Below are 24,147 nucleotides of genomic sequence, written 5' to 3' on the forward strand. Positions count from 1 at the left end.
TGACCTCTCTGCGTTTGGTTCCTTACAGGTACACTTCCTGAAGGAGGGGTGTGGAGATGACAATGTCTGTAACAGCAACCTTAAGCTAGAGTATAAATTCTGCACCCGAGAAGGCAGTCAGGACAAATTCTCCTACCTTCCGATGTAAGCATCGCGGGAAGTAACTGACCTCCAGGCTCTGGTTAGATGGAGAATTGTGTGTGTGTTAAGATTCTCCCTTTCTTTTTCTTTCTTTCTTTTTTAATAGTCAGAAAGGCATCCCAGAATTAGTCCTGAAAGATCAAAAGGATATCGCTCTGGAAATAACAGTGACCAACAGCCCTTCCGATCCAAGGAATCCCAGGAAAGACGGTGACGACGCTCACGAAGCCAAACTCGTTGCCACGTTCCCGGATACCCTCACGTACTCGGCGTACAGAGAACTGAGGGCTTTCCCTGTAAGTGTCTCTGAGAAGCCAGCGGGGAGGGAAAGAGCGAGACCGCACAGCCCATGAACAAACCCTGACCCATTGCCTTTTCTGCCCCAGGAGAAGCAGCTGAGCTGTGTCGCCAACCAGAATGGCTCCCAGGCTGACTGTGAGCTCGGGAATCCTTTCAAGAGAAATTCCAGTGTAGGTGATGCCTCCACGTGCTCTGTCCTACTGTTCTGAGTACCGGAACTGTACCCAAGAGGCCTGGCCCTTGGTAACAGCTGTTTGTGTGTATTTTTTCCTAGGTTACTTTTTACCTGATTTTAAGTACAACTGAGGTCACCTTTGACACCACAGATCTGGATATTAATCTGAAGTTGGAAACGTAAGAGTTACTTCAGCCTTCCCGTTCATACTTATTTCGTGAGAACCCTGGAGTCACCGAATTAGCACTGATCTAACTCATAAAAGAAATGTAATTGTAATGAGAAAACTGACTGTTCAAATAAAACCCCATTGTTTCCCCTTTCATTTTCAGAACAAGCAATCAAGATAATTTGGCTCCAATTACCGCGAAAGCAAAAGTGGTTATTGAACTGCTTTTATCGGTCTCCGGGTAAGTGTTGTGTTTGGCATAACAAATCAATGTTTGAAAGAACCGTGTATAATTCTCACTAAAACGGGTGTTTTTTAATTTGACAGAGTCGCTAAACCCTCACAGGTGTATTTTGGGGGTACGGTTGTTGGTGAGCAAGCTATGAAATCTGAAGACGATGTAGGAAGTTTAATAGAGTATGAATTCAGGGTAAGTCGGAGCAGTTTGGTCCAAGATGCAGTCTTGATATGCCATTTTAACCAAGGATCAGTCACAGACATCTTCAGGAAATACTCAGTTGAACGTGCTTGCTGGTTTTTAACAGTGAAAACTGAAAACTGTATCTCCCCAAGTAGAGAACAGCTGTCACTCAGCAGAGACTTTCGGTTTGGAGTCGAGTCCTGCTTACCCATATTATGGAACTGTAATATGTGTGTAGTGTAGACACAAAGAGTACTTCATCTTTTGCTCAGTCTATAAAACAAAGAAAAGGTTCTGAGTAATTTGTAGTTGGCCTTAGAATGTGTAATTCATTTCTTCCTCTGTTAGGGAGTCATTTTTCTGATGCTCTTGGCTGAAAGAATGTTCACGTTTACCCCCACCCCACACACACACACAAACCCAACTTTGTGATGGTGACAATAGTCTTGGTTTATGCCAGCACAGGAGGCCAAAGATGGGCTCACAGTGACTGGGGGTCCAGTTTAACAAACTTGAACACGGACTCTGATGTCTGCCATTGACGCGTATGGATTTGGGTCTCCCTGGTGCAAACTGAGTTCCTAAAATGCTGGTGAGCGTTAAGGTTAAACCCTGGAATGGCAAGAATGGACTTGGCCTAATCCAGCACACTGACGAGACAAGTTCTCTCAAGGAATGCCAGCTGGCCTGAGCTCTGTGCAGTCAGTCAGATGAGATTCTGGAGCTCTGCACCATAGCACAGGCAGGCCGCTCTGCCTTCTCACCCTGGGCCCTGCTGTACAAAGCCCCACCGCTCCCAGCACTCGCCCAGAGCTGTCCTGTGCTTCTCCAGTCTCCCTGTGTACAGATGGCAGAGACTGCTTCAGTTTCACAGTAGGGAGGTTTTCCAGAGCAGGATGTGGGTGCCACTGCTGAAGCAGAGGCTTGTCTTCTGCCAGGCAGGATGCTCACTGAGCAAGTCACAGTCCTTGTACTTTGGGGAACATGTCATGCCTGCACTGTGGGTTTTGTTGCGTATGATGTTTAATCCTGGATTGAGCTAGCAATCCTTTACCTTTTTGACCTTTTCTTTTTTCTTCTATTTTTTTTTAATGACAAGACTCTCTTAAGCACAGCCGTCTATTTTGTGCACCCTGTTCCTGGTCCGTTTTGGAGACTTGTGCTACTGTTGTAGGATGATGCTGGGTATCTAGCCTACAGGCAGTAAGAAATGCTCCTTAATTTTATCTTAAAAGGATTATATTGTAGCAAAATGTGTTGTTTTCTGACAGGTGATTAACTTAGGTAAACCTCTTAAAAACCTCGGCACGGCGACCTTGAATATACAGTGGCCCAAGGAAATTAACAACGGCAAGTGGTTGCTTTATTTGGTGAAAGTGGAATCCAAAGGGTTGGAGCAGATCATCTGCGAGCCACACAGTGAAATAAACTACCTGAAGCTGAAGGTATGTTGATGGGCTTCCTGCCGCTGCCCAGGTGTGCGCTGCTGACCTTCCAGGGGTCAACTTGACTCTGCTAGGGAAGCCGCATTGCGGCACGTAGACTTTTCCTCTGGCTGTCACGGTTTTCCTGTTCATAACTGAGTAACCCTGCCTGGCTAAGGCATTTTTGCGGATGAATGGGTGTTATGGAACATCTGCTTGTTGAGATGAAGGACATTTTCTGAAGTGTCGGCCCAGTACAGTATGTAAGGAAAGCTGGGAGAATCTCCTGGGGATGAACCAGCCAGCATAAACTGCGGGGAGCTTTAGGAGGGCACCACCAAGGCTTTTGCGCCTTAGCAGATGACCTGGAGCACTTTCATTCTCGTTAATAGTAAATGCTCACTGAGTCCCTTACTCTGCCAGTACCAGACTAAGCACTTTGTGTATTCTCCTGACCATTTTGTGAGGTGATTTTTATTATCTGCCTCACCACAGATGAGTGAGTATACTGAGAATCAGAGACATTAATTGACCTTCTCCAAGTGGCTCAGCTGTTAAGAGATGATCGATTCTGCGTTTAAGCTCCTACCGATTTCGGAGCCCACCCCCTCTACTGCAGCATGCCTATGTAACTAAATAACTTGAGTTCCAGGGTGATGAATGATTGCATTGCCCATGGATGGCTCTTTCATTTATTATAAATTCCTAGGGTTTTGGCTGTTGTTGGTTGGTTGTTTGGCTGGTTTGTTTGACAGGGTTTCTCTGTGTCGTCTTGGCTGTCCTGGAACTCACTCTGTAGATCAGGCTGGCCTCAAACTCAGAGATCTGTCCGCCTCTGTCTCCTGAGTGCTGGATGAAAGGCGTGTGTCACTGTGCCCAAATTGTATGTAGTCCAGGCTGGCCTTGAACTCTAGGATAACCAGCGATGACCTTGAAATCTTGGCCCTTCAGCACTGCCTCCCGAGTGCTGCTATGACACCATCTGCTGCCTGTCATACGTGGTGCATACTACACAGTGCTAGGGCTCAGACCCAGGGCTGCTTCTGCGTGCTAGGCAAGCATGCTACCAATTCAGCTGCATCCCCAGCCTTCTTTGGTTTTAAGTTCCACAGTAACTGGGTATTCTGGGTGTTCACAGTCAGAGACTTACAGCATGCTCCTTGACTCATCAACATTGGAAAACATGATGGCCTGTTATTCCTACTCTTAATTACAAGTTGACTGACTGTCCCTTTCCAACAATCCTAAATCCAAACTGTTCTAAACTCTTAAGCACTTTTCTAGTAAGGGAGGCTCACCCTATATAAGGAAGGCACAGGTTAAAAGTTCGTATCTGGCTCAATTTTCAGTACTCCTCTCTGAGTTGATCATCCAAAGGGTCTTGTGCTTCCTTATGGTCCTTGCTGTCATTTTATTATTCCTATGTGCTGTCTTCTGTGAGTTAGACATGGAGCTGAGTGCTAGTGCAGATCTCAGGTCTCAGTAGACTATTGGGTGCTGTGTCTGGCTATCTCCTGTGAGTTAGACATGGAGCTGAGTGCTGGTGCAGATCTCAGGTCTCAGTAGACTATTGGGTGCTGTGTCTGGCTGTCTCCTGTGAGTTAGACATGGAGCTGAGTGCTGGTGCAGATCTCAGGTCTCAGTAGACTGTTGGGTGCTGTGTGCTGGTAATTCAGTGGAGACACAAGAACAAAGGTAGCTTTCTCTTTCCCTAAGTTTCAGTATCACTAGGAATAAACTACTTAAATAAACAGACTTAGGATACCATCAATGAACCTAAAATGGCCATAACCCTTGCTGGTTTTAGACTTGCTCTGCTTTTGCTGGAGGGAAGATGTGATGGTTGATTATAGCCTTGGCAGAATTTGGCATCTCTGAGACTCTATGCACACCTACAGGGATTATTTAGCTTCTAGCCATACCTGTGAAAGATCACTGTGATAAGGTTTCTTGAGGTGGGAAGATCCACACAAAAGTAGGTGGCACCAATCCCTGGTTGGGCTCTACCTGGGAAGGAGAAAGTGAGCTGAGCCCCAGAATTCACTGCTCTCTGCTTCTGACTGTGGCTGCCATGTGACCAGCTCCTTCACGTCCCCGCCATGGTGGACGGTAACCTGGAACTGAACCCAAATCAGCCCTTTCTCCTGTAACTTGCAATGTCAGGGTGTGTTACCACAGGACAGGAAAAGCAGCCGAGACAGACGGTGGATATTAATTGACGATGTAAATTTGGCTTTATTTGTGGGGCTTATAGGGCAATGACAGAGATTTTCACAAAGTGGGTGTGTTTTGGATATCTCTTTTAGGAGTCTCACAACTCAAGAAAGAAACGGGAAATTCCTGAAAAACAAATAGATGACAGCAGGAAGTTTTCTTTATTTTCTGAACGGAAATACCAGACCCTCGTGAGTATTTTCCCGGGCTGCGAATGTGGTCTGTATAAACGAGGAATGGCTTCCCAGAACGATGGATTCTCACCACCAGTCTCCTCTTTAGAACTGCAGCGTCAACGTGAGGTGTGTGAACATCAGGTGTCCGCTGCGCGGGCTGGACAGCAAAGCCTCTCTCGTCCTGCGCTCCAGGCTGTGGAACAGTACGTTCCTAGAGGTACGGCTCTGCCCCCCCACCCCCCCGGGAGAATTTGCTACCGCCAAGGACATTCGCCCCTCTCCTAACCCAGCTCTCCTTTTTCACAGGAGTATTCCAAGCTGAACTACTTGGACATTCTCGTGCGGGCTTCCATCGATGTGACAGCTGCTGCTCAGAACATCAAGCTGCCTCACGCAGGCACTCAGGTGAGATCTGGTTCCCTCGGACTCTTCGCTCGCCTGACCTCTTCCTCTACACAAGGCCCACAACTGGGGTCACGTTCGTTACTCATACCCCTTAGGTCCTGTTGTTCCTTAGAGGACAGTTTCAGATTCTGCCACATGAAGCTCTATTTGAATAGAGTTGTTGAAAATAAAGGTAAACCTGAGCCAGGCCTAGTAATGCAGGCCTGTTGATATCCTAGCTACGCGGGAATCTGAAGCAGAAGGATCACTGATTTAGTCTGTCTGGAGTGAGTTTTAAGGCCGGCCTGGGCAATCTCGTGAGGCCCTGTTCTGAAGTAGAAAGTTTAAAGGGCTGGTATGCAGCTCTTGCTTCCCGCTACCGCACAAGGCCCTGGGTTCAGTCCCAAGTGCAGCACACACACCGAGCAAAGGAAGCCTGGAGTCCTCCATTCAGCAGAGCAGTGCCAGGGTGAGAAGCCCCGCAGTGAAGAAGAGCGTGCAGGCCAGCAGAAAGTGAGACGAACCCATCCCCGACGCTGGAGCCGTTCTCGGAATGCCCGTGCCGTGTGTGTGGCCCATGGCAGCTTCTAGAAAAGCTGTTTCTCTCTATCAATCTGGAATGTATATGTGAGCTGCTGTGGGATGGTCTGTATGTCAAATGTGTTGCTGATTGGTCAATAAATAAATCACTGATTGGCCCGTGGCCAGGCAGGAAGTGTAGGCGGGACAAGGAGGAGAATAGAGCTGGGAAGTGGAAGGCTGAGAGAGAGAGACACTGCCAACCGCCATGATGACAAACAGCATGTGAAGATGCCGGTAAGCCACGAGCCATGTGGCAAGGTATAGATTAATGGAAATGGATTAATTTAAGCTGTAAGAACAGTTAGCAAGAAGCCTGCCACGGCCATACAGTTTGTAAGCAATATAAGTCTCTGTGTTTACTTGGTTGGGTCTGACGGCTGTGGGACTGGCAGGTGAGAGAGATTTGTCCTGAGTGTGGGCCAGGCAGGAAAACTCCAGCTACAGTGAGCCAAGCATGGCGGTTCACATCTGCAGTCCCAGCACCTGGGGGCTGAAGCAGGAGGATTGCCGCAAGTCTGAGGCAGTCTGAGCTACATAGTGAGCCCCAGGTTAAGAGGGACCACAGTGAGACCCTATCTCAAAATCTCTGTGAATGAATGAATTGTCAATCAATCCATTGGTCTAGAACTGAATTTTTTAAAATAAATCCCTGGTGTGTCCTTTGGAACAAACCTTGACCATGTAGCATCCTTTCCAATGACAGCAAGGAATTGTCCTGTCTCCTCGGAGACCTAACTGTCCTGTGACTCAGGTCTCAAGTCCTCTTCTTTTTCTGGAAGGTAGTAGAACTGAGGGCCTGATAGCAGGTCTGGCTGCCTAGTCCCAGAGGACACTCCTTATCTCTGGCATTCTATCTTAACCAGACTCCGGGTGGAAATAGGGCCTCTGCCTGATCCTCCTTTGCTTAATCCTTCGTAGATTGGTGGATGATTTCTACCTTCTATCTAGAACCCGTTTCCTTGGAAAGTGGAGACACTTTCTTATTGCTAGTCTGCTGCTGCCTCCGGTTTTCTGTGATTCTGGGGTATGATAGCTCAGCCCCCATGCCGGCACTTCCCTTGTGTAGCCGAAGGAAGGCGCAGTGTTTCAGCCCGAAGACTGGAGCTTACTGTGAGCGTCGGGATGCCTTCCTTCTTGGTCCCCTCACTTATCGTGGGGTACATTTTTATCTTCTTCTCAGCTCCCCCTTTCTAGTCTGAAGATCATTTTCTTTGGCAATAGACGGGAAATACATTGTGTAATTCAGTCTTTTTTTTTTTTTAGCTCTAGTTCTGCTTTACAAAAAAAAAATTATGTTTATTTATTGCCCGATTTCAAGAGTTTGGTGTTTGCCACTTCGTAAGACATTTTTAATTTAGACAGAGTCAAACAGGGGAAAGCAGAAATCGCCCACTTGTGCCAGGGAAGACGACTGTATTTTGACATCAGCTCATTTAAATCTGTGTGGCAAACAAGCACCTGTTAAAACACATGGGTGCCTCCCCTGTGCTACAGTGCTAGCAGCGAAGTTGAATGAAGTTGAGTGTCAAGAATTTCAGATTAATCCAAGAAAGAAGGGAGGAATGTGTATGTGCGTGCTCGGGTCTCATTTTACTCCTAAGCCTCAGGTAGGTAAATATCCAAGTCTCTTGCCTTCTGAAGATAGAAATCGTAATGGGTAGAAGTAAGTACCCCGTTCTTCAGGGCAGTGAGAGTTTCTTTCTGGGGGCTCTAAATTCAGAGAACTTGAGATACGTGTGCTTTTAGAAGATGGGCTTGTATGTGCAGAGTGTTCACTGGGGCAGATGGTGCCTTTGATACCGAGTTTTGTAAAAGGTTTGACAGCCCCTTTGCTGGGTGATGTATACTGCTGTTCAGTAAGAGTGGGCTTTATGATGCAGAGTAATTTGGGGCAGGTGTTTTGGCAGTTGGCAAGCTGATGTGGTCTCTGTACTGGTCACTGGAGATGCAATTGAATGTACCAGTTGAGCGTGAGCCCTTTCTGCCTTTGGCACACGGTGAACGAGGTAGCTATGGAAAGGCACCTTTGGAAATGCATAAAGTTTAATGAAACCAAAAGGGAAAATTGGTCTTAGGGATTGTAAAGCTCTATAGACGTTTCTAGTGAGTTGTTACAAATTGCTGAGGCAACTTTTTAGGATTTGGAGTAAATGCTTTGTGGTGGGTGTTTGCCAGCGATCACATGCTCGCGGTTTAAGTCTCTTGGCTACAGCTTAAGCGCTAGGCTACATCCGAAGGAACCTAATTTGTCCATACACATTTTTTTAGAGTATGGCAACAGGTCATTTCAGGAAATTGTATTGCTATGAGGGTCTTTAGTTTGATAGCCTAAGAAAAAGAATGAAATGGTACCTGTTTGTTACATAGCCCACCCCCTATTTTACAGCTACTTAGGAATCTGAGGTTTGTGGAATAATTGTACCCAAACCAACCCTTTTCTTTCCATTGCTGAAAATGGACTAAAAGAAAGTGTGATCGTTTTCAAAAGGATGTAGGTTGAGGGCTGGAAGGGAGCTTGGAGGTGCAGTGTTTACTATACATGTGTAAGGCTTGACCCCAGCACAACAAGATTAGAAAAATAAACAAAACAAAACAAAAAATGAAGTAATTGTGGTGAAACAGTTATCTGCTGATAGCTGTTCAGACTTAAAAGGGCATGATGGAAACTTGATGATTCATTGTATAGTTTTCTCTGCTTTTCTTTTAAAAAACAAAACAAATGTAATTTAAGAGTTAAATTAGCAAAGAAACACAACCCTGACCTTTCCAGGTTCTGGATAAAGATCTTCAGGAAAAGTCTGTTGAAGCAATATTCTGTTATTGAGAAAGAGGGTCTCTCAGGAGAAAGTGACTTGTCCATCCATACACTTTTTCATTTAAATTGTGTTCAGGAGCAAAATTGAGCAGAATTGAAGCCATTGATGCCTGATGGCACCTAGCATCTGGTTTATAGTGGCCTCTCTTTTGTGTCCTGTAGGTTCGTGTGACGGTGTTTCCCTCAAAGACTGTAGCTCAGTATTCAGGGATAGCTTGGTGGATCATCCTCCTGGCTGTCCTTGCTGGGATTTTGATGCTGGCTCTGTTAGTGTTTTTACTGTGGAAGGTAAGTCACATCTGTCACTTGAGTTTCCGGATGTAAACTTTATGTTTTTAAAAAATGAGGATTGACATTAACATGTTTGCATTTTCTTTTTTCATTGTTGTTTTTTTTTTCCCCAATACTTTATCATGAAACTTTTCCAATATATGGCAAGTCTTAAGAGAATTTTACAAGGAATATCTGTATATCTACCTAATAATTTATATTTTGAGATTCTTTATTTGCATGTAAGAAGTGTCTGAAAAAGTAATTTCGAGGTCTAATCTCTAATTCAGCATGTTTGTTAATAACAAATCTGAATTTTACTACTTTACTTAGCATTTTCTGTACCTAAGATCAACCTTTAAATCTAAGGCAAATTGACAGATATGAGTTTAATCTGAATGTAAGTTCCTGTGAATTTCCCCTTCTGTAAAGAAGCCTTCATGACCGCCCCTGAGAAATCATTACCCTTATAGCTAGATTGGGAGCAGAAAAAAACATGACACTCCATCTCAAGGGTCCTTGGCCTGAAGCCATCGTGATGAACATCTGGGTTCAGTATAATGTTCGTCATTAGACTTTGGTCTTCTGATCATGCACAGTGTGTGATATCTTGCCCTGCCTCCTACCTATCGAGAGGCCATGCCATCAAAAGACTACGTAGTAGGTGGTTATGAACATTTGTCAACAGATGGCAACCTCTGTAGGTCTTATGTGAGTCCCACGGAGCAATGGAAGTCCACAGTCTTTATATGTAATTCCAGATTGAAAAGAACTCTGGAAATTGCAAGTTTGACTGACTTGGTAGAACTATGCTGTGAAGACACCGTGTTTACAGTCTTGTTCTTTTATTTCATGAGTTTCGTTGCAGAAATACTAGCATTCTTATTACAGTGCCAAGCGTGTCTGTTCCAGAGGGTTTGGGGTGAAGTAAAAATGTGCTAGGCTCAAACCACCTTTCTCTTTCATTGTGTCCCCCAGTAAAACAGAAAAAGGATATCCTGACTCTCTGATTTTGAGTGTGCCCCCACCCATTCTTCTGAACGACTTCCTTTTCCAGGCCGAGATAGTGGCGTTGAGGCTTAGTATCTGTCTGTGCCAGTAGTCTTCCTGACATGCAGATTTTAGTCAGCTTTACTCAGGTGTATCACAAGCAGTAGGTTTATCTGGCAAATACAGCCGACCACTATTAGAGCTCTTGACACGATTATTTGATAGTGAAAAATTAATTTGGGGTTTTGATACTTGAGGATGATCTTGTATTCTCTGGAAGAGCTCCCAGGGTCAGTCTTTTCCCAGAGCAGATCTTACTGGCAGTCTTGAGTCCTGTGTAGTCATGGCAGTAGATGGAGAGTTTAGATGCCTGAGCTGTGTGTAATGTTGGGCGAATCATTTTACCTCCCTGGAACTCAGTTGTCTAATAGTTGGATGAGACTAAATTATCTCACTGGGTTCTTTGACATTAATATTAACATTAATGTTAATATTTAGAGTCTGAGGTGGATTCTAAACAGATCCTCAGACTCCACATGGAAGTCAACTGTATTACTTCATACTCTTTTATAAACGAAATTATTTGTATTTAAAAACCATGCGATTTTAGGATCAGAAAGAATTCTAGGGTTCTAAAGCTGCCTTCTGGTATATATGAGGCTCTGGATTCAGTCTCCAGCACTGTGGAAAGAGGGAAAGGAAGGAGGGAGGATGGAGGATTCTAGTTCAGCAGTCTTTACGTTGAGCTTTCTCCATCTATATCAGTGTCAAAAGCTACAACAGAGGACTCCACTTCAACCAGAGGAGCTCTGGCTTTATCTGCTTTTTAAATACTGGCTTTTGCACAGGAGTTCTTTTGGAAGTAAAGGAGAGGAGTCCTCAGACTCTGATTTAAGACTATTCCTTTTTCGTTAACTTTCCTTCCTGCCCTATTCACTTAGGACTGTAGCTGGGCTGTGTGCATTCACTGTGTGGGAGGGCCCCTGATAGCCACAAGTGCATGAGAACCGCTAGGCTGTGTAAGTGCAGCCCAGTGGAGGGGTCTGTAATAACGGAAATGTTCTGGAGTGGCACCATCCCACGATAGCCAGGAGTCACCTGTGACTAGTACAGTGGAAGAGTCTCATCTTCTGTTTAAATTCGTCTAAACTTGAATAACCTAACCCTGTGACTGACAATTTAGATCTTCATGAGTTACCGGACTAGGAGGCATAATTTCACTAGGAGATTGGTTTGACCAAATTTTATTTCAAAAGATAGTTCCTATGAAGTAGATGGAAGTAAGTAGGAAAAGGTCCCCATTGTTGAATGAAGGAAATAATAGCAGAGAGTGGAATTATACTTTTATATTCATTCAGGGTGACCTGCGCTGAGGAGCATGGGTTCCTCCCATTTAAGGCTTGCATAGTGGTTCAGAATTCAGGGGAAATGGCGGCAAGTATTCATTCATTGGAATTTATTCTGTGATTCTCCTTACCAGTTGGTTCAGAGGCCTCCAGTAGAGAATATTGTTCCATAAAACTTACTGCAATAGCAAATAGATACACTATATCTGTATTTTTTTTTTAAAGATTTATTTATTTATTATGTATACAGTGTTCTGTTTGCATGTATCCCTGCAGGCCAGAAGAGGGAGCCAGATCTCATTAAAGATGGTTGTGAGCCACCACGTGGTTGCTGGGAATTGAACTCAGGACCTCTGGAAGAACAGCCAGTGTTCTTAACCTCTGAGCCATCTCTCCAGCCCCTATATCTGTATTTTATTTTGACTTGTGCTGAATTTTACAGGATTTATATTCCATTCTTTGTCTCAGTCGACTTGCAGAAGTGAATGTTTTGACTTTTAATTGAAGAGTATGTTGTGCAAGAAAAAGTTCACCCGAAGTTCTAGTCCAGTGTGCGTGCGTTTTCCTTTTAGGATGACCTCGAGACTTCTGCTGCAGACAGGAAAGTCAGTTAGCCAGTCAGTGTGTCACCCTTGTCTGAGCCGCTGAGTGATGGGCTGTTAAATGCTGGCACAAGGTGACAGCGCAGTGACTGCTCACCTGGGTGAAAACCTGAGGTGTTCTTTTCTTTAGCTTTTAAACACAGAACTGTAAAATTGACTGAATACCTTGCTTCCTTGTAGTGTGGTTTCTTCAAGAGAAATAAGAAAGATCATTACGATGCCACCTATCACAAGGCTGAGATCCATACTCAGCCGTCTGATAAAGAGAGGCTCACTTCCGATGCATAGTATTGATCTACTTCCGTAATTGGTAATTGATCAGTGTTTTTCATCGCTAGCTGTGGGACCTGCTGTGGTTGTGGTGGCTAACTTGAGAGCAACAGCTTGCTGTGTGTGTCCCATTAACAGATGTTCCCAAGTGTCCACACTGGCTTGCCTTGCTTGGATCTGTTTATTTACTTATCTACCTATTTATTTGTCTGTTTATTTATTTGTTTATTCTGTGAAAGCTCCGTTGTCTTTTTGTTAATGCACAGAGGCTTGTGTGCAGGTGAGTTATTTTGTGCTCTTGTTCAGCAATACCCACAGCAGTGAAGACAATCACATTGCTTGTCTAATGAGGTGTTAAGAGCGCCGTAGCAGCCCAGTTTGCCATGTGTTACGTCGCGTCCCGCTCGGAATTTCAAAGGTGCATGAGAAATCAGCCCAGATTTCTCGTTCATTTTGGAATTTCCCAGGGATAGCAGCTTTGTTGACTGCCTGCTTTACCTGTTGCATGTGGGAGACGACCTTGCGTTTCTCCTGGAGAGAGGCCACCTTCTACTTAGCATTTTGTTGTCCTTGCTCTGGAGCGCTGGGCCAGGCTCGGGGTGCTTCCTCCTGTCGCTTGACGTGGTTTATGCTAGCTAAGCATGCAACTCCCCCTTTCCTTTATATCTCTCCTGGGCCAAAGCCCATTACAACAAAGAGTGATTGTCAGCACAGTGGGCTTCCAGAGTGCTCCAGGAGATGGTCCTCTGCCCAAGTGAAAGTCTAGGACCAAAGTGTTGGGGATAGTTTATACTTCAATATGTTGTAATGGAGTTTGACCGTGTTTCACGTCCATAGAGACATTAGTCCACCTTGGTTCTCAGCTGAGTTTTAAGTTCATGTTTTTTTTTTTTTCTTTCTACAGTTTGTAGACCCATGGAAACAGGAATCGTTGGTGATTCCTTTTTCTTTTCTGCGGGTGAGAGCACACAGTTATTGCTCCAGTTCCTTTCTGTGGTGTTGACACAGTGATCCCAATGTAGCCGTTTTGATTTTACATTTCAAACTCCATTTCCTTCTGTTTTTGAATGGGGCAGACAGCAGTCATGTTTTATGACAAGCATATTGGCTTTTCTGCTCAGAATTACAGATGAGTTGTATAGCGATGACCTAAACAAAACTTCTTGGCCCATTTGGCCTTTTGACTTGTGGTTTTGTTTTGCCTCCCGGTATTTTTATAACACAGCATCTTCAATATGAATGTTCCATTCCTGCTGCTGTCACAAAGTAAGGGCAGTGACCAGCCATTCCATGTAGATCCCACTTCTAAGCTGCATTTTTAAATTTGAAAATACTCCTTTTTGAAAAAATAAGAAAGAAAAAAGTGTGTCTTGCTTGTTTATAAGTATTTTTAATCTGGTTCAAAAATTTCCGGTATATTTTTAAAATATACTATAGTTCAGATTGATTTTTTTTTTTAAAGTAAATAAGCTTTAATAATTTGGCTTCTCCCTCCCCTCCCCAAGCCCCTTCTTTCCTTCCTTCCTTCCTTCCTTCCTTCCTTCCTTCCTTCCTTCCTTCCTTCCTTCCTTCCTTCCTTCCTTCCTTCCTTCCTTCCTTTCCTTTCCTTTTCTGTTTTTAAAGGAAGAGGAGAAATTGGGGAGTACTCCAAAATTCAAAAGCATGGTGATGCCGCCCTTGAGTCCTATGCGGTTCATGACTGACTGATTTTATTACACAGCACAGTTACTTTGTAACTTATTAACCGAGCAGCTCACTTGGAAGCACCCCAGGGAGTCTAGCCAGCGCAGTGATGGAAAGCCTCAAGGGGAGGGGACAGTGGAAAACCCGACCCATAAGAACGTGGCTTGCCAAATAGTATTTGTAAAATTACTTGTGATCAGATTTGCAGTTTATGAGTGGGAGAGGAATAGAAAGTAACTTTTTTTTTTAAGCCTGTAGAGAAATGCTCTTCAGCGGAGTGTGGTATGCACATGGCTATCATCCAGCGCTAGGGAGGTTCAGGTAGAAGGATGTTGAGTTTGAGGCCATCCTTGGCTTCGTAGCAAGTTCCTGTTTCTTTCTTTCCATTTTTGGGGGGAGGGGGTGTTTCTCTGTGTAGTTTTAGTGCCTCTCCTGGATCTCACTCTGTACACCAGGCTGGCCTCGAACTCACAGAGATCCATCTGCCTCTGCTTCCCGAGTGCTGGGATTAAAGGCGTGCGCCACCACTGCCCAGCCAAGTTCCCGTTTTTCACACACATAGGTTCTTTTATAATGGTCTAGTAATTTGAAAATTAGATCTTTTATTTATATGGTGATTTTTTTTTTACATAAAAGCACTGTTTTGCAAAATGCTTAAATTGTTAGTCAAGCAATAGCCAAAGCTGTAAAATGTGAAGAAGATGAAGTTGACGTGTCTTCCAGCCCCACATCCGTTCTCGTTGATCCGCACTGGCTGCTGTTTTCCTCAGGAAAACGGTGTCTGTGGTGAGCGTTGCAGAGGCAGAGCTAGCTGAACTGAACGCTGAGATGTTAGGTGTAGTGCACCTGTCTTCAGATTGGCTAACTTCCGCCTTGTTCTCTTCTGTCCCCACTTCTCCAGTGTGGATTCTTTAAGCGCTCCAGGTACGACGACAGCGTCCCCCGATACCATGCTGTCCGGATCCGGAAAGAAGAGCGCGAGATCAAAGATGAAAAACACAATGATAATAACCTCGAAAGAAAGCAGTGGATCACAAAGTGGAATGAAAATGAAAGTTACTCCTAGAGGGCCAGGGAAGCGTCACACCACCCCAAATCCGGTTTATTTTTCCCAACTCAGAAGTGCAGGTGGTCCGAAGCCTGCCCTGCACACGCAGTGTGATTTCAGACCGACGACACAGTGTGGACCTACAGTTTCGACGGTGGATATTGTTACACCTGAGGCTCCTGATTTGCACAGCCAGATTTAAGACTGTTAGTGTGGATTTTTCTTTAACTCCCTTAATTTAACTTTCCATATTGCTTTTGTTTTTGGTGTGACTGGCTTACATTACATGTACTGGGGCAGGGCCTGCCTATCTGTGCTCCTGGGACATTCTCTCCTGATAGCACAGGAGGAGGAAGGCCCCCACCATCACCCGGGCTCGTGAGTGGCCATTCCGGTCTGCCCCCGCAAGCATCCTTCTCATAAGATCGGAGAACCTGCAAGTAAATTGCCCCTTGGCTCAAGACTGCCGTTGGATAGCTGTGTCTCTGTTGAAAGTTCTGTCCTAAATGTGCAATAGAAGGTGATGTTGCCATCTTGCCTTCTCTCTCCATTTCCTAAATGAGGATCCTTGCTGATGCCAAAACGCACACAGGTTCCCTTTCCCTCGTCACTGAAGCACAGGTGTGACAGACTTGAATGCTAGTTACACTTGTTGATATATATTTATTTTTTTTCCTCAAGCCATCTTGTATTGACTAATAGGCCAAAGATGCTTCAGATCGGCTTAAGCAATCAGAATGAAAGCCTGGGAGGTCATTTGTTCTGACCTTGAGTATTTACCGCAAAAAGAAAGTTCTTTATAAACATGCAAGGGTTGTTTTAATCACTTAAACTTATCTGTAGATGATACCATCTCCTTTCTGGCAGGCTCTCCCTCAACCCCAAAAGTCTGATGAAGGGTTGACTGTAAGGTGTTTCATCCTTACCCAGCATTTGTTCCATGGTCTTCAGCCCTGTGTGGAACTTCTGAACTTCGTGCTGTAACTTTCAGAACTCTTAGAGGAAGTGAGTTTGCTCCTTGAACTCTAGGGTCTGTGTGCTCACTGCTGTCAACACTGTATATTCAGGACTTGAAGTGAGTGCGTGTGTGGATCCAGACCAATCCAGTGTGAGACTACTGAAGAGCATCTGTTGCCAAAACAGCCGCACCAGACAGATGGAGAGCCACGGCGCTTAGCATCATAAGTAACATCGGAACCATTCAACCAGCGAGTCCGTGTCCCAGTTTGTTAAATTGCTCACCCCAATCTAAGTTCCTCCAGATGACTTGTGACTACTTTAACAAGACCTTTAAGCCTAGAGCAGGAGGTTTAGCTCATTGCTAGAGTGCTTGCCTAGTATGCCCGGGCCCACCTTGGTTTTTGTTTGTTAAAGTGATAGGAGGGGGAAACAGTTATTCCTCTATATATTCAACAGAGATTGAATATATTATCAAAGCTGATTTTTTAAATTGTGCTTTAAAATAATTAAGTTATATGGAAGCAGCAGCAAAGAGGTGCTAATTTGTTTGGATATTGTATAAGCAGTTCTCTGTCTTTTTCAAGACTGGGTCTCAAGTAACCCAGGCTGGCCTTGAACTCCTTAAGTAGCTGGGGATAGCCTTGAACTTCTGATCCTCCTGCCTCTCCTCCTTGACCCCCGACCCGCAAGGGCTGGGATTGGAGGTGTTTGCCACCACACTCAGTTTTATGCAGTGCTTGGGATGCTGGCACTTTGTGCATGCTAGGCTAGCATTCTTCCAACTGAGCTATAATCCAAGCCATTTTTCAGTCTTTTAAAAGAACAAAACATTGCTAAATGTACCATTGTTGCTTTGGAGTTTTAATTCTTTTTTTTTTTTTCTCTTTCATAAAACATTATACCCTTAAGATATTAAAACCTTTTGTTCTGGTTCTACTTTGGCATTTTCACTCATAAAAATAATTTTACAAATGATACCTTGTTTACAAAAAGTTCTCTACCACGGGTCCTAATAGCGTTTAAAGTCTCAGTGTCTTGCTTGGGTAACTTGGAGCCCAACGTACTGGCTTTGAAGGACACGACGACAACAACGAAGAAGCTGGTGTCTTGACAATGTCTGTAGACCTCTGTTATAGAAATGAATGTCCAGAAGAGGGTGGAGAGGGAGGCAACAACAGAGAAATAAGAATGTGATGTTGTTTAAATTTATAGTTGTTAAAACTGTCATCTCAAGTCAAGTCACTGGTGTGTTTGCATTTGATAGGTTTTTATACTAACTAGCATTGTAAAATTATTTCATAATTAGAAAATACCTGTGGATATTTGTATAAAAGTGTGAAATAAATTTTTTATGAAAGTGTTCATGCTTATTAACACAGCATTATGTATGTGAAGCAAACTCTAAATTATAAATGACAACCTGAGTTGCCTTTCTTTGTATTTTATCAAAGCCAAAGTGAAGTTTGCAATATTTTTGTTAGTGTCCCATATAATTTCAGAACAGCCCAAGGTGCCTCAAGTGGTACAATATAGATGTGATGGAAGGTTTTTTAATTTATCTGTTTTACTGTGTATGCTTGCATATGTGTGAGTGTGCATGTGCCACAGAGCACTGCTGAGGTCAGGGACAACTCTTGGGAGTTGGTTCTCTCTCTCTCTGCCATGCACTAGCCATCCATCCAGCCTGGGTTCTTGGGCTTAGTGGCAAGTACTTGCTGAGCCATCTCACTGGCCCCTGGAGTTGTCTGGGGGGTGCTTTTGTTGTTGTTTTTAGTCTTCTTTTGAATCTCTTATTTAGCTGATGGCATGTCAGCTTTATCAGTCAGAAAATAGTCTTCTAGGTGGTTTATTCACAATACCTACAAACTGGGAGCTGTCTCTCTTCAGTGATACTCTACTTCAGAGGCTTACGCCTGGCACAGTATTTATTTTGTGATGACATTGTGGCTTAAAAATATAGGTTCTTGTAGCCGAGTTGTTTCCTCCTTAGAACACAGTGTGAGTGTGAGACTAGTCCGGCAATGATGTGACGTTCAGTTCATCTCTAGGGCTGGTTTCCCAGAATCCACCAGTCAGAAAGGGCATTTCATCCAGGCTTAAGCAGTTTTCTGAAACTTCTCTAGATTACCGCAATCAATACAGAAAGGAAAGTGCATGGATAGTGTCTTGACAATGGAGCATACCCTGACCTGAATACATTTCCTATCTGTGTGTTTGCCTGCTCTGTTGACTGACTTTTCATTGCAGTTGTTATGTATTGAGCCTTGCCCTTCTTGGTTCTTTGAAAACAAAAAGGTGCTGCTGCCCAATGAAATACATAATTGGTACTTTGAATGATTTATGCCAGTGCCTATGACCTTTTCATAGCCCCAGTTCACAGTTCCGTGCTGTGGATCTGCCATACTAAACCACGACAGCAATCATTCTAGCCGTTGAGTCTATCATTAGCTGTGGTTTCGCTAGAGCTGTGATACAGGTCACATGTACTGGAGGTCCTGATGTCAGAAGTCACACAGGAATGCCCATGAACAACGATGGCATTGCTGGGTTCTCTGCCACAGAGGGAATGTTGCAAGCAGGGACACGTTATTCCTGTTGCAGATTGCTTGCCCAAATGTCATGGGTCACACACAGCCGTGGTTTATGATGTGCCCTGTGGCTAAGAATTAACATTCCAGGATGTGGAGAGGATCTAGGTAGCAGGTGCTTTCGACTCTCTCTAGACTAGGAAAGCAGGGCTGAGACCAAGCTTTTGAATGCCATGTCTTACTGAGACGCGCACAGAAGGACTGTGTGCGAAGACAGTGGGGGATTGAGAGAGTAATGGGTTTTCAGTGAGGAAGAGGGAAATGCTGGATGTGGTAGGGTTCCAGCCAGTGTGTTCTCAGGGCTGGTGATCTCCAAACAGTTCCTCAAGGCCAAAGGAGAGGGGCCACTGGGGAGGAAGAGATTGTTCAGAGACTAGAGACCAGAATGCTGGTGGCTTCAGAAGGGGCTCTGCAAAGCCAGTAGGAGTCTGTTCTTCCCTCTGGTCCTGATTATGGTCAGGGACAAACAGCCTGCTTTCAGCTGCCTAGATGTAGGAGTGCGCCTTTTACTAATTTAATTTCTTATATTTATTTACTTCTATGTGTGCGTATTTGTGAGGGGACATACGCGGGTCACAGCACAGGCATGGAGGTCAGAACAACTCAGGAGTTGATTCTTTCCACCATGTGGGGCCTGGAAATGGAACTCAAGTCATCAGGCTTGGGGGGCCAAGCACCTTTACTCCTGTACCTTCTGGCTGGCGTGTGTGTGTGTGTGTGTGTGTGTGTGTGTGTGTGTGTGTGTGTGTGTGTGTGTGTGTGTGTATGTGTGTGTGTGTGTGTGTAGTTACAGTTGGTATTAGCTGGGAATTAAACCCCACTTCATCTACAAGTGTCTGGCCCTTTTTTAAAAAAAATGTTTATTTGTAAGGAGTGTTCTTGATTAGGATTCGAGGCCAACTCTGTAGAGGTCTTGGCAACAGACTTCATCTAGAAGGAAATTCATAAGGGGATGCATGGCTAAGGACTCTGAACATAAGCTGTTACAAACAAACAAAACCCAGACCAGGAAAGTTGGTTCAGCCTAGCACCTCTGTGGGCCAGGTGCCCAAAGGGCAGAACTAACCAGGTCATGATTACTCAGGAATGGAGGAGTCAAGTGCAATTTGTAGTTGTGAGCAGAGCGTAAGTGCCTCAATCTTGCTGCCCTGCCCTGATGCACCTTAGTCACACAGCCTCTGCCAGGGCAAGGAAGCAGAGCAGACGAGGGGAGGGCAGACACAATCTCTCACTCTTTATCCTTCTAGAACATCTGCCCTAAGTCCTCAATTGTAGGGTCAGAATGTACTGCTGTTGTTCTCAGAGCCTAGCTGGTAAGTGTTCAATTTACCAATAACCAGTGGATAGATGTAGGTGGGTGTTCTATTAAGGCCCATCATTTGCCAGCTGAAAGTTAAAAAAAAATGTCTAGAGATGTTAAATTAGGTTCTGGGTTACACAGAGAAATAAAATTTGGTCTGGCCTTTCTAAAGGACTATTTCAGTTTTTTTTTATTAACCCCCTACACACACACACACACACACACACACACACACACACACACACACACACACACCTTTCTGATGGGATCTTACCATCTCAGACTCCTAAACTTAAGGGTTTTCTCTGACACTTTATAAGAAATATAAGCTAAAACAGATGGTATTAGCCAGATATGGTGGCATACCCTTAATCCCAGCGCTCAAGAGAGGCAGGAGGATCTCTTGAGTTCTAGGTCAGCCTGGACTATTACATAGAAAGTTTCAAACCAGTCAGGGCTACATAGGAAGACATTGTCTCAAAAAACAAAGAGAAGGGCTGGAGAGATGGCTCAGCAGTTAAGAACACTGGCTGCTTTTCCAGAGGTCCTGAGTTCAATTCCCAGCACCCACATGGTGGCTCACAACCACCTGTAATGGAATCTTGTGCCCTGTTAATGGTGTGCAGACATTCAGACAGAGCACTCATATACATAAAAAAAGGAAAACCGAGATAGTATTGATAAGAGTAAGGGAGCTGTTTTGCTTGTTTTTTGAGACAGTCTCATGGAACCAGGTTGACATTTAAATTATTAGGTAGCCAAAGACGACATGAACTTCTGATCATCTGACTCCACCTCCCTAGTGCTGGGATTACAGGCATATGCCCGCACACTCAGTTTTATTCAGTGTGTGTGTGTGGGTGTCTCCATGTATGCTATGCAAGGACTCTATCAACTGTGCTTCAATATCAGCCCTGAACTAACTTTATAATTAGCAGAATTAAGGCTGAGGCGGAGGAAGACGCTGCCAGCCACCGCCATGAGTACCAGCAAGTAAGATACTGGTAAGCCATGAGCCATGTGGCAAGGTATAGATTTATAGAAATGGATTAATTTAAGATGGAAGAACTAGATAAGAAGAAGCCTGCCACGGCCATACAGTTTATAAGTAATATAAGTCTCTGTGTGTTTACTCGGTTGGGTCTGAGCAGCTGCGGGACTGGAGGGTGAGAGATTTGTCCTGACCGTGGGCCAGGCAGGACCAGGAAAACTCTAGCTACAAAATACTGACAGTTGAATTGTATAAGGTTGATATCTGAGCCTTTCTAGGTGAATCTTAATCTTGTCAGAGTTAAAAATCTTTCCTTTTTATTTAGACAGAAAGGGAGAAATGTTGCAGAATAGTCTTTGTACACTGTGAAGATTTGTCACTTGGATTAGTTTAGTAAAAAGCTGAACAGCCAATAGCTGGGCAGGATTTTGGGTGCAGAGAAGACCCTGGGAAGAAGAAGGGTGGGGTTTCGAGGAGAAGCTATGAGATGCAGAGCAAGCAGGATGGGCAGTACTTAGATGAGGTAATCGAGCCTTGGGGCAGGACATAGATGAATAGAAATGGGTTAATTTAAGTTATAAGAGTTAGCTAAAAACAAGCCTAAGCTATTGACCAAGCTTTTATAATTAATAAGAAGTCTCCATGTCATTAATTTGGGAGCTGGCTGGCAGGACAGAAAAGTCCACCTACACCTGGGAGGAATCCCATTCCAATAAGCTTTCTGAGTACAGCCACAGTGGGAACTTCCTTAAAGATCATCAAGTGGCCTGTGTCTCCATGCTCTGCCCATGGAATAAAAGTGTCTCTTGTTTATGGTACTTCTGTACCTGGATAAGCAGTCAGAGGTGCCATCCTCAATGCAGACAAGTAGGTGGTACCTAAGAGCACAAATTGGAGGTGAGTCAGCTTCACCCCTTATATTATGACCCTGGGGCTGTGGATGTAGTCATAGGTCTGGGCTGTAGTTCCTACATCTGTAAAATCTGTAAGAGAATTCCTCTCAGAGGTCTGTATAGGGAGGAAGTGTGACCATTTGGAAGTGCTTATTAGTGTTGCCTGATTTTTACTTACACTCTTTATTGTACAGAATTAAAATGTTCAAGTAGGAAGGGAGGAAGTGGAGATGTAAGTCATTTCTTCAGATGGGGAAACTGCTAATTTTTATTACTAGAACATCCTGTCTTCTCATTATCAGCCCATGATTTACTATTAAGTGTGGTAGCCACAACCCACAAACCCAAGTGCCCTCCACTAGCTAAAAGTCATACTTGAGCCAGTGTGGTGGTCCGTGCCTATAATGTCAGCTACCTGAGGGGCTGAGGCAAGAGGGGGCCTTGAATCTAGGACTTCAAGGTCATCCTGAGCGATAGAAGGAAAACCCATCTTTAAAAATGTAATTATGAGCCCAACTCTTTTATGTACTTACCAACATAAGTCAGTTTGAACATCAACACTGACTTATTTCTGTTAGAGATAAGGACAGTGTTAGGCTGTCACAGCCATTGAGATAATGGTCATAATATGGGTCTGTGCTAGGGTCTGGGTGTGCATAAAAGTCAATGTGCCCGGATAATAAAGCAGGCATGTTGAATTGCTGATTTATTCATGCTTTCTTTTTTCTGAAATAGAAATATATTTTTTAAAATGCCTTTTGCATGCTTGCTGAGTTTTTTAAAAAGATACTTTTTTATGGGCTAGAGAGGTGGCTCAGTGGTTAAGAATACTTGCTGCTCTTGTAGAGGACCCAGGTTTTGTTCCTAGCACCCTATGGTGGCTGACAACCATTTATAACTAGCTCCAGAAGATCCAACATGGCCTCTTCTGGCCTCTGAGGGCATCAGACATTCATGTGGTACACATATATACATGCAGACTAACACTCATACATATAAAATAGCTAAAACGTTTTAAAGAATCCTTTTATATTAATGCTTCTTAAGATGTATTTTTATGTTTGTATCTTTGTAAGTGTATTTCACATGTGTACCCCCTGAAGCCAGAAGAGAGCTTCCCCTAAAGTTGGATACCCTCACAGCCAGTAGTGAGCCATCTGATGTGGGTGCTGGGTACCAAACTCGAGTCCTCTGTATGAGCAGCAAGCACTCTTAACAACAGTTAACCCCTAGCCAAATTCCCTTAAGCACTGGGTCTCTCTGATCTGTCTCAATAGCATGGCCTTAGAAGGTTCTTGTTGGAGTGAATTACAGCAGCCGGGGATTCTTATTGTTGGAATGCACAATGCTCTAAGCTGGTGTGTTCTGGATGCTTGGTCTTCAGCTAGTGATGCTGTCTCGGGAGGTTGTGGAAACTTGAGGGTGTGCCCCCCCCACTTCATTTAGGACACCTGTCCCCACTTCCGTCTGCCACCATGTGAGGGCGCTCCCACGGCCTCCCACTCAGCCACTCCACTTGGCCTCTGCTGCCAGGATGGACAGTGACCTTCTGAAACCGTGACCCAACAGAAACCTGTTTGGTATTTGGTCACAGCAACAAAATTATAGCACTTTCTCAATGAAAAGGGAGAAATAAAAGTCTGTGCAGAACTGAGCATTGATTGGCAACAGCATTTACACAGCCAAAACTTTCTTTGGTATGGTTTTCTTTGTTGATGCTGTTGTTTGTTGATGGAGACACAGTCTGACTATGTAACTCAGGCTGCTCATAGACTGATTATGTAGGCCAGACCAGCACTGGGTTTGTGATCCTTTGGCCTCAGAATCCTGAGCACTGAGGTTGCAGGTGTGTACCACGCTAAATTCAACTTCAACTTTGATGTGTAAGACAAAACACTCTTGAGTGTTTGGGTTGGAATGGATGGACTCCTGCTAAAAAAGAGATTAATAGGAGAAAAAAACAAGCTTATTAGAATATGTATTCCATATGTATATGTAAGAGATGAACTACTGTGTAGTTGAAGTTTTCTCCAGTCCTGCCTGGCCCATGGTCAGGACAAATCTCTCTCACCCGCCAGTTCTGCAGCGCTCAGATCCAACCAAGTAAACACACAGAGACTTATATTGCTTACAAACTGTGTGGCCATGGCAGGCTTCTTGTTATCTAGTTCTTTTATTTTAAATTAACCCATTTTTATAAACCTATACCTTGCCACATGGCTCATGGCTTACCAGTATCTTACATGTTGGTACTCACGGTGGTGGTTGGCAGTGTCTTTTTACTCAGCCTTTCTGTTTTTAGATTTTTTTTTTTTTGCTTGTTTTGCCTATATTTTCTGCTACTGGCCAATCAACATTTTATTTATACAGAATGATATCCACGACACAACTGTTTCACTTGTGTA

At 44.1% G+C, this 24,147-nt stretch overlaps 1 protein-coding gene across 7 annotated transcripts in view; it reads left to right on the forward strand.

The window, feature by feature from the left end:
• The window catches only part of Itga6 (integrin subunit alpha 6), a 71,152-nt gene extending 53,758 nt beyond the window's left edge, over positions 1-17,394 (forward strand). For 4 of the 7 annotated variants that reach the window (XM_052722943.1, XM_052722946.1, XM_052722949.1 and 1 more), the window contains 12 exons: positions 29-144; positions 248-437; positions 528-611; positions 716-795; positions 949-1,026; positions 1,113-1,215; positions 2,478-2,651; positions 4,937-5,035; positions 5,127-5,237; positions 5,327-5,425; positions 8,964-9,089; positions 14,864-17,394. In XM_052722943.1, coding sequence (XP_052578903.1) covers positions 29-144; positions 248-437; positions 528-611; positions 716-795; positions 949-1,026; positions 1,113-1,215; positions 2,478-2,651; positions 4,937-5,035; positions 5,127-5,237; positions 5,327-5,425; positions 8,964-9,089; positions 14,864-15,028 — 1,425 coding nt within the window. In that variant the 3' untranslated portion in view covers positions 15,029-17,394. Of the gene's footprint in view, positions 1-28; positions 145-247; positions 438-527; positions 612-715; positions 796-948; positions 1,027-1,112; positions 1,216-2,477; positions 2,652-4,936; positions 5,036-5,126; positions 5,238-5,326; positions 5,426-8,963; positions 9,090-12,189; positions 12,320-14,863 lie in introns of all 7 variants that reach the window. The other 3 variants (XM_052722944.1, XM_052722948.1, XM_052722947.1) reach the window with 1 other exon arrangement.
• The last annotated feature ends 6,753 nt before the right edge of the window (positions 17,395-24,147 follow it).

The sequence above is a fragment of the Peromyscus californicus genome, unplaced genomic scaffold, assembly GCF_007827085.1.
Source record: "Peromyscus californicus insignis strain IS unplaced genomic scaffold, ASM782708v3 Scaffold_7__1_contigs__length_154581171, whole genome shotgun sequence".
Lineage (NCBI taxonomy): Eukaryota > Metazoa > Chordata > Mammalia > Rodentia > Cricetidae > Peromyscus > Peromyscus californicus.